Here is a 9,515-nt window from a genome sequence, read left to right as displayed (position 1 = left end):
TTTTTGATTTATTGTAGAGATGAGGTCTCGCCAAGTTGCCCAGGCGGGTCTCTAGCCCACGGGCTCAGCAGTCCACTCACCTCTGCCTCCCAAAGGCGCAGGATTACAGGCTGAGCCACCATGCCCGGCGTTCCTAACTGTTTTTGAGAAAATGTATTAATGTGACTTGCTGATACTTCAGCAAGGGATTATGTTCTCTTATCCATCCACTTTGCCACCATTGAGCAATCAATCACACTGGACTGGACTTGCAGTAGGCTTGGCGGTGGTTGGTTTCACTTACGAAATCTAATGACTTTGAAAGCAGTTTATTCTTGAGATAATTTAAAAAAGCAAGTTTCCTTCCTGTGTTACAGTTTTAAAATTTATTAAGCAACTATTCTGATGTTAGTTTTAGTGTGGTGTGAATGTATTTTTTAGGAGAGTGGAGAGAGTCGCTAGAACCCATGTCATCAGCAGGTTTAGGAACATTGTGGTGGCTGAATGCTAGTGCTGGGATGTATAGGTAGACGTGAAGGAAGCTTTGGGCTTTTGGTTTCCTTCCAACTCTTTTGCACCCTCCCCCCCTTTTTTGGGAACATGAGTGGGCAACATCTTTGCCCACTCATTAGCTTTCAAGCATTGAATCTCTCATAAGCGATTAAAGTAGGAACCAGAAGCTTCTGGGTTTAGAAGCAAACAAAAATCCCAAGAAAAATAACAAAACAGTTTTAAACAATTGTTACTCTAGCTGATTATTTTTGGTAGATTCTGGTTATCTGCCTGGGTTTCAGAAGCCAGATTCATACCTTTTTAATGACAACTTTAACTCCATTCAAACTAGTAGCCTCATGTACTTGTAGAGTAAGTAGCACAATGGAGACTTGTGGCCTACCAAATAACCTGTCAATTATTGACCTTTAAAATAAACCCGAGTGCGTGAATACCACATCTCTCTCCACTTCTCTCTTTCTAACCCCCCAAGAGACATAATGTTTTAATTTAATCTTTTAGAATTGTCAGTTTTGTTTTTCTTCATTCCTGGCACTATATTCACTAAATGATTTGATCTTGGATAGTTTGTACAGTTATAACTCTTTTCAAATATTGATTTAGTCACAATGGCTAAACTTCTTTCCTTTGTGCTTAAGATAAGTGACTGCCTCTTCCAACGTTATTAGGAAACTGCTGTGGCTGTAAATTTTTTTGTGTGTGTTTGTAAGTAAGAACATAAGGAAAATATAGCAGCTTCATGGAGATGATAATAAAATAATAGATGTGTGATAAAAGTAAAATGGGAAAGCAGTTGATTGTCGATTTCTTAACTCGAGTTTCTGATATTTGATGTATATGCCTGCTACTAATTTGTGAAAGTATTTGACTACAACCTAGAAAATACTGGTGGATAAGGAAGTGGGCCAAAAATGTTTCAGTAGTGTCAGCCCATAGTATAGACTTTTAGAATCACCATTTCAGTAGTAATTGCAACCTGAGACTTCTGTATTGTTAGTATTATTACCTATAAACATTTGTAAGTATTATTTGCTCTTCCCTTTTCTAGGCAGCTATTTCTGCTATGATAATCCCGCTGCCCTTCAGACTCAGGTGAAACGGGTAAGTTGACCTTTTCCCTTTGCTGCTTTTGTTTGCTTTGGAGCTGATGAACTGCTGAGGCACTATCACCTCTTAGTCTGAAATGCCCACTGAATCCACTTTGTCATCTGTAGTCACCAAATTCACAAGCTGTAAGGGTGTTCTTGAGTTGAAATAAGTCGCCACAAAGAATTCGTTTATAGCACATGTGTGACTTGAAATTGTTTCAGACCTTAGATAAATAATTATGTGCTAGTTTCACAGCATTGCCAACGTATTAGATGATTTTTGGTTGCATTTCACTCTTCCAGTGCTTAATCATCTGAATCACAAATGATTTGGTATGATAGCTTTTGCCTTTTTAAATAGGTTTTAGTTGTTATTTTGTTTTTTATTTTATTTTATTTTTTATTTTTTTGAGTTGGAGTCTCACTCTGTCGCCCAGACTGGAGTGCAGTGGCCACTTCCGGCCACCTCAGCCTCGCCTGCTGGGCTCCGGCGATCCTTCCACCTCAGCCTTCCGAGTAGCTGGAATTACAGGCGCGTGCTACCACGCCCGGCTAATTTTTTGATTTATTGTAGAGATGAGGTCTTGCCTGCCCAGGCGGGTCTCGAACTCGCGGGCTCAGGCAATCCACTCACCTCAGCCTTCCAAAGGTGCAGGATTACAAGTTGAGCCACCGAGTCCAGCTTGTTTTTTAAATGTGGATACTGATTGCAGAGGGTTGTCTATGTCAGTATTTTTAGTCTGGTTTTGTACTGTAAAATATATTTGACAGTTACAGTTTCTTGGATATTTAGATAGTCTTTTTTCTTTGTAAGATTTTTACCTTTGGAAAGGGAAAAATGCATGGATTGGCCCTTTGCATTCTAGATGAAGGAGAAAGGAGGTAGGAGTAGGCAGAGGCTGGGATGGTGGTGGTTAGGGATAGGTGTGGCCATTTTTCCAGGCAGGGCCATAGCTATCATGAGAGTTTCAAGAAGTTAGTGGCTTACAAGTGATTAAAAAACTTGCTCTGTACAGATAGAATAATGTAACCACTTTCTGTTTTAGATGGTCATGTTTTGATTTGTTAGTTGCTAAACTTAACTGTTTGAAAAAAATAGTCTTATTTTTTTTCCATATAGGACATGCAGGTGAATACTACAAAATTCATGCTACTGTATGCCTGGTATTCATGGCCCAATGTAGTCTTGTGTTTCCTTGGTGGCTTTTTGATAGACCGAGTATTTGGAATACGGTAAGCTTGAAAAAAATCTCACCTATGGGTAAATTTCACCTGATTATTAGGAAAATACAGATTAAGTTTCTAGAAAGAACTAGAGAGGACTAAACAAATTTCTGTATTGACTGTGATAATTTGCATGACTTTAAAAGAATGATTTCTGTATCTCTGAGTTGATATTTGAAACTTGGTATTTCAGTTAAGATCAGGACTAGACAATGCTGATAGAATAAGAATAACATTATACACTTTGTCACTTTTCATCCTTATTATTGTGTGTGTGTTGTTAATGGAGACTGAAAGGGAATACAGACTGGGGATATTTTTAGAAGTCAGAGACTGAGATGATGAAGAATGGTGGATAAGGATTGAAGAAACTTCAAGTGTTTTGACTTGGGGGGGGTAATTTTTTTTTTTTTAATGAGTCAGGGACTCATTCTTGCCCAGGCTGGAGTGCTGTGGAATGATCACAGCTCACTGCAGCCATAACCTTCTGAGTTTCTGCCTCAGCCTCCCAGTTAGCTGGGACTGCAGGTACATGCCACCACACTGGGCTAATTTTTAATTTTTTTTGTAGAGATAAGGTCTTGCTGTGTTGCCCAGGCTGTTCTCAGACTCCTGGGTTCAAGCGATCCTCCTGCCTCAGCCTGCCAAAGTGCTGGGGTTATAGGCATGAGCCACTGCACTCAGCCCAGAGTAACTAAAAAATTTTTGAAAGCATCATTCTAAGTGAATTATTACAGGAAAAAAGCCTGTATACTGCATGTTCATACTAAGTAAGTGGGCACTAAACATTGGACACACATAGGCACAAGGACAGGAACAACAGACACTGGGTACTAGGAATGTGGAAGATAAGGGATACAAAACCACACATTGGGTACCATGTCCACTACTGGGGGCAGGTGTGGGGAGGGAGGCAGGGTTTGTCAGAATCCCAAACTTTGCCTTCACGCAATATATTTATGTAACAAATCCTCACACGTACCTCATGATTCTAAAATAAAGATTTTGGAGAGTTAGAGTATGAGGGAGTAATTACAGGCTGAGTTACTGTGCCTGGCTGAAGATTATTTGATAAATTTTATTTAAGAGATGATAATTGTTTAAACTAATGCATGTCCCTACTAAATCCTCTGGAATCCCCTCAGCAGTCTAGACTTCTGTAGATTGGCATTCAACCTAGGAAAGTGAAGTGGCTGATAGAGGCAGAGGAACATTTTATTTTTCTTTCCCTGTAGGGAATATAGAGGGGGTAAAGAAAACCAAAGCAAATTATCACTAAAGGACTTTGTGATTACTAATAGTAACGTAAGAAGAAATTAAGACATTTCTCCCTCTCTCTCTCTTTGAAACAGGTGGGGCACAATTATTTTTAGCTGTTTTGTTTGCATCGGACAGGTAAGGAAGGCCAAACATTCATTATTTGACAGTGATTTTTGAATTCTTGTCGAATTAATTTCACTGAAAAAGATATATTTAATTCATTCCTTGCTTAATTAAGCAGGTCCCATAAGTGCCCATAAAGTAAAATACATAGTCTGTTTTAAGCCTTGAAATAAATGAACATTAATATTTTAGTTCTCACTCATAAGCAGATCTTGAACAATTATTGTAATACTATAAGAAAAGGATTGTGGGAAACTGCTGGGGGTGTGGGACAGGATTGGCAGTAGTGGGAACCTGCCAGGGAAGGGGGGTGGTATACCTCATCGACACGGGTATCTGCATCATGAACATTTGTATACCTAACCCTGAATTGTACCCCACATCTTTAAAATAAAAAATTAAAATAAATTAAAAAAATTTTAATTTTGCTGATTTACTAAGGAGGAATAATAAAACCATTATAGAAGTTGTGATTTGTTATAAGTTAATTATTTTTCATGAATAACTTGAATTTAATTTTTCATTGATTCAACATTAAATATTCTATATTATAGGTTGTTTTTGCTCTGGGTGGGATATTTAATGCCTTTTGGCTCATGGAATTTGGAAGATTTGTGTTTGGGTAAGTATGCATAATTTAATTTATCCTAACATTATTGTATTAGTGTTCATTAAGAATTTTTTAAAAAATATTATCTCTTCTGGGGAATTACTTTAAATCCTTGAACTCTAGCTACATATACATAAGACTGTTTCTTAGTTGTCTTAATTTTCCTTTAAAATAATCAATTATTTTCAGTGGCCATAGTCAACTCTGTGTGGGGTTTGGGTATTAAATGGTTCTCTAGAAATGATATTTTTCCTAGGTGGTTTGTCTATTCTGTTGTCTTGAGGACAGTGATTTAAACCTCATTTAGAAAAGTATAGACCATTGATTTCTAGGTTGGGGATTCATAGACATTTCACTCTTTCTTAGCAGCTACTGTGAAGGTCCTTTTGAACCCTGTTCTAGAGTCTTGAGTAAGCACAAGACTGTAGGATGACTGCTCTGAGTGAATACCTGTAGGCCAGTTGTCCTACTTGAATTTCATTGTCTTTTCAGTTAGTCTGTTCTGAGTCCAGCCTTGTGCTCCCTTGCCCTGAAGGACCCAAATGATGGAACTAATTCAGTCTAAAAAGCCTAATTTATTTGAGCAGTTCACAGGTACCAGGAGCATGTAGCCCTGTGCGGACCTATCCCCAAAAGTACCCTAAGTGAGAGAGGAGGGAACAGAATGTACATAAAAACATGACAAGGGATTAGAGACAAAAATGTGGCCAGAAATGGCCTCTTGGACAAAGTGGGCCTTGACAGTATTAGAGAATTTGGATTAGTAGGAGAAAGGGAAAATACTTTTGGTTTAGGACAAAGTGGTAAGGTGGGCTCAGTGTTGGGATACAGAGGAGAGGTGGCTCCTAACTGAAGGCCCTTGGGAAATGATAAATATGTGGAACTTTTTGAAGGAAAATGAAGACCCAGAAAGCAGGGGAATGCTGAATATGGAAAGTGAATAGGAGTGGGGAAGTAGATTGATGGAGAACTTTTCATATTGGTCTGAAAAGTGTGAATTTTTATATTTTGTTTTTATTTATTTTTTTAGTTGGGGTCTGTCGCTCAGGCTGGAGTCCAGTGGCACGATCATGACTCACTGCAGCCTCGACTTCCTGGCCTCAGGCCATCCTTCTGCCTCACCCTCCCAAGTAGCTAGGACGACAAAGCATGTACCATCACACTGGCTAATTTTTTGTTTTTGTAGAGACAAGGTCTCACCATGTTGCCCAGGCTGGTCTTGAACTCCTGGGTTCAAGCAATCCTTCTGGCTTGGCCTCCCAAAGTGCTGGGATTACAGGTGTGAGCCAGTTGCCCATCCAAGTTTTTATGCTTTCATGGAGCATGGATGATTTTCCTCATATCCACATTTTGAATAGTCTAGATGGTGATGTAGTGACCCAGACTCCTTTTATAGTTTTACCCAGATTACCTGTCACGCTTATTTTTGTGCCATATCAAATGACTCCAGCACATAGCAGTGTAAAACAACCATTTAATTGTGCTCATGGATGTTGTGGACAGCAGTTTGGACAAGGTATAGCAAGGACGATCTATCTTGCCCCTGATGTCTGGGGCCTCAGCTGGAAAGGTTCATGAAAGACTGGGGGCTGGAGTCTTCTGAAAACTCGTTGACTCACATGTCTGGTGCCTGGACTGGGATGCCTCAAAGATCAGGTCTGATGACTGGGGCACTTCATGTGGCCTCTTGGTGTGGCTTCCTTTTTCATAGCATTGGCCTTCCTACAAGGTGGTTCAGGATCCCAGTGAGAGCTTTAGAGTGAAAAAATGACATCACCTTTTATGACACAGCCTTGAGGGTCTTACAGTGTCACTTCTCCCATATTCTATTGGTTGAAGCAGTCACAAGCCCAATTCAAGACAGACCCTGCCTTTTTTTTTTGAGTCAGAGTCTCACTCTGTTGCCCAGACTGGAGTTTAGTGGCATGCTCATGGCTACTGCATCCTCAACCTGCTGAGCTCAGGTGATTCTTCCGCCTCAGTCTTCCATGTACAGGTATGTCACCATGTCTGGCTAAATTTTTGATTTATTGAAGAGATGAGGTCTTGCCAAGTTGCCCAGGCCGATCTTGAGCCCCTGGGCTCAGGCAGTCCTCTTGCGTTTGCCTTCTAAAGTGTTGGGATTATAGGCATGAGCCACCACACCTGGCTTGAGACCCTGCCTCTTGATGGGAGAAGTGTCAAAATCTTAAACCTGCTGCATTGCTAACTATGGTATTTCTTTCAAGTTGTGACTTTCTTTTTTCCTGTTTTTAGGATTGGTGGGGAGTCCTTAGCAGTTGCCCAGAACACATATGCTGTGAGTTGGTTTAAAGGCAAAGAATTAAACCTGGTGTTTGGACTCCAGCTTAGCATGGCTAGAATTGTAAGTATGATGACAACCAAATGAAGCCAAACAGGAAGCAGAAGGTTGTATTTGAAGTTGTCTCTTAAAAAATCACAGGATGAAGTATGGGGGGGGGCAGAAAAGCCCGGAGTTATCTTTTGGAGGGTGGGCTGCTTGTAGTATACTTGGAATTTGTTCTTCTGGATCAAGCCATCAACCAAAGTTTTCATCTGAAAGTTTTGAGAGGGTTGCTTCACAATATGTGGAAGAAATGTCCCGAGTTGTAGCAAACAGGTAACTGGTTCTTCTACTATGACAATGCACCTGTTCACACTGTGCAGAGTATTCAGCAGTTTTTGACCAAAAGCAGCATGACCCCCATATCCCACCCTCCCTATTCACCTGATCTTGCCCAAGTGACCTTTTTTTTTTGTTTTCTGGATGAAGAAAGTCCTCAAAGGGAAACGTGTTGCCTATGTGGAAGAGGTGTAACAAAAATGGCAGAAGCACTAAAAGATGTCCAAATTGACGTGTTCAAAAACTGCTTTGAGCAGTGGAAAAAGCATTTCTCTGGAACATAGTATAACATTTACCTTAAGTAAGGCATCTCTAGCCTTCTTTCATTTAGTAAACAGTTTAAAATGGCTAAGTGAACATTCATTAGCTCAAAGAATTTGAGTGGAAGGCAGGATCTCACAAGTTTTGTTGTCCAATTTCTTACTCATTTTTGGCTTCCCTGCTGTGTAACTGTTCACATGTGGCCATCCAGGCTCTGCCCACACTTTTCCAGTGGTTGCCCTTTCTTGAGATGAAGCAGCCTGTCTCCTTGAGTTAACTTTACCAAGGAAACCTCCCTTCACAAGTAGCTTTTACTGACTGCTCTGACTTTTTTGTGTAGTTAAAGTTTACCTCCTCTACTGTGCAACAATGCTTTGCTCATTTGAAGACAGTTCTTACATTCTTGGCCATATGTGCTCAGTTACTGTGGTTGTCTAAGTCATGTGACATGGGTCTCAGCTCCCTCGTCATGGTACTTATGCTTTCTGGACTTATCTCAGTTAGCCAGTGCATGTCTGGTATTGGGAAGTTAGAAATGATCATGGTGTTTCCAGTTTGTCTGACAGAGGCTACCTGGGGGAATAAAGTTCTGTTTTATTAAAAAAAAATTTTTTTCTTGAGTCAGAGTCTCACTCTGCTCAGGCTAGAGTGCAGTAGTATGCTCACGGCCACCCCAGTGTCGACTCTTTGGGCTTAGGCGATTCTTCCATCTCAGCCTTCCAAGTAGCCAGAACTATAGGCATATGCTACCATGCCCAGCTAATTTTTGGATATATTGTACAGAGGAGGTCTCACCAAGTTGCCCAGACTGGTCTTGAACCCCTGGGCTCAGGCAATCCTCTTACCTTGGCCTCCCAGAATGCTGGGATTATAGGCTTGAGCCACCGCGCCTGGCCACATTATGCTTTTATTCATCTTATAAGGTGTTTTAATAGTCTCAAACCCATTAGGTTTTTACCTCATCAAGTCCTATGACTAGAGAATTAAAAAAAAAAGTCTTTGCCATTATAAATCAAGTTTTCAAAGACTAATAATGGCATTAAAATACAAAATATTCTTAGGGAAGAAGAAATCCAGTATAGAAAATATTTAGTATAATACTTCATCATGTGAACATTTCTATGTTTTTGTACATGTAGGATCTTTGTAATTTTTTCACTGTTGTAAACAGCACTTTAGTCCAACACTCTCACTATAAAACTTGTCTGCATCTCTTTTTGTCTCCTTAGGCTAGGTGACTAGGAATGGAATTATTGAGTCAGTATTTGTTAGGGTGTCTAAGGACTGTTGAGACATATTTCCACATTAGCCTACCAGAGATGTTCATTCCATGTTCACATCTGTGGGATATGAGAAGATCCCTTTTATTGTAGCTTTGATAGTATAAGCCATTGTTACTTTTAAAAAAGTCATTTTATCACTTTGATAGGAAACACTCAAATATTATTTGATAAATAGCATAGTCTCTGGCCAGGTGTGGTGGTTCACGCTTATAATCTTAGCACTTTGGGAACCCAAGACAGAAGAATTGCTTGAGACCAGGAGTTTGAAACCAGCCTAGTCAACATAGCAAGACCTCATCTCTACAAAAAATTTTTAAAAAGTAGCCAGGCATGATGTCGTACATCTGTAGTCCCAGCTACTTTGGAGGTTGAAGTGGAAGGATCATCTGAACCCAGGAGGTGGAGGCTACGGTGAGCCATGATCATGCACTGCACGCCAGCCTGGGCAACAGAGTGAGACACCAGCTCAAAAAAAAACCAGTATGAGCCGGGCTCGGTGGCTCAGCCTGTAATCCTGCGCCTTTGGGAGGCTGAGGTGAGTGGATTGCCTG

General features: G+C 40.3%; 1 protein-coding gene across 2 annotated transcripts in view; it reads left to right on the top strand.

The window, feature by feature from the left end:
* The window catches only part of MFSD1 (major facilitator superfamily domain containing 1), a 27,908-nt gene that overhangs the window by 1,835 nt on the left and 16,558 nt on the right, over window positions 1-9,515 (top strand). For both annotated transcript variants that reach the window (XM_008067638.2, XM_008067639.2), the window contains exons 2-6: window positions 1,541-1,593; window positions 2,701-2,813; window positions 4,157-4,199; window positions 4,742-4,809; window positions 7,054-7,162. In XM_008067638.2, the coding sequence (XP_008065829.1) occupies window positions 1,541-1,593; window positions 2,701-2,813; window positions 4,157-4,199; window positions 4,742-4,809; window positions 7,054-7,162 (386 nt within the window). The remainder of the gene's footprint in view (window positions 1-1,540; window positions 1,594-2,700; window positions 2,814-4,156; window positions 4,200-4,741; window positions 4,810-7,053; window positions 7,163-9,515) is intronic.

The sequence above is a fragment of the Carlito syrichta genome, unplaced genomic scaffold (assembly GCF_000164805.1).
Source record: "Carlito syrichta isolate Samal-C Ts95f unplaced genomic scaffold, Tarsius_syrichta-2.0.1 Scaffold309726, whole genome shotgun sequence".
NCBI classification, from domain to species: domain Eukaryota; kingdom Metazoa; phylum Chordata; class Mammalia; order Primates; family Tarsiidae; genus Carlito; species Carlito syrichta.
Note: the sequence above shows the minus strand (reverse complement) of the source record. Positions and strands in the feature narration are given on the sequence as shown.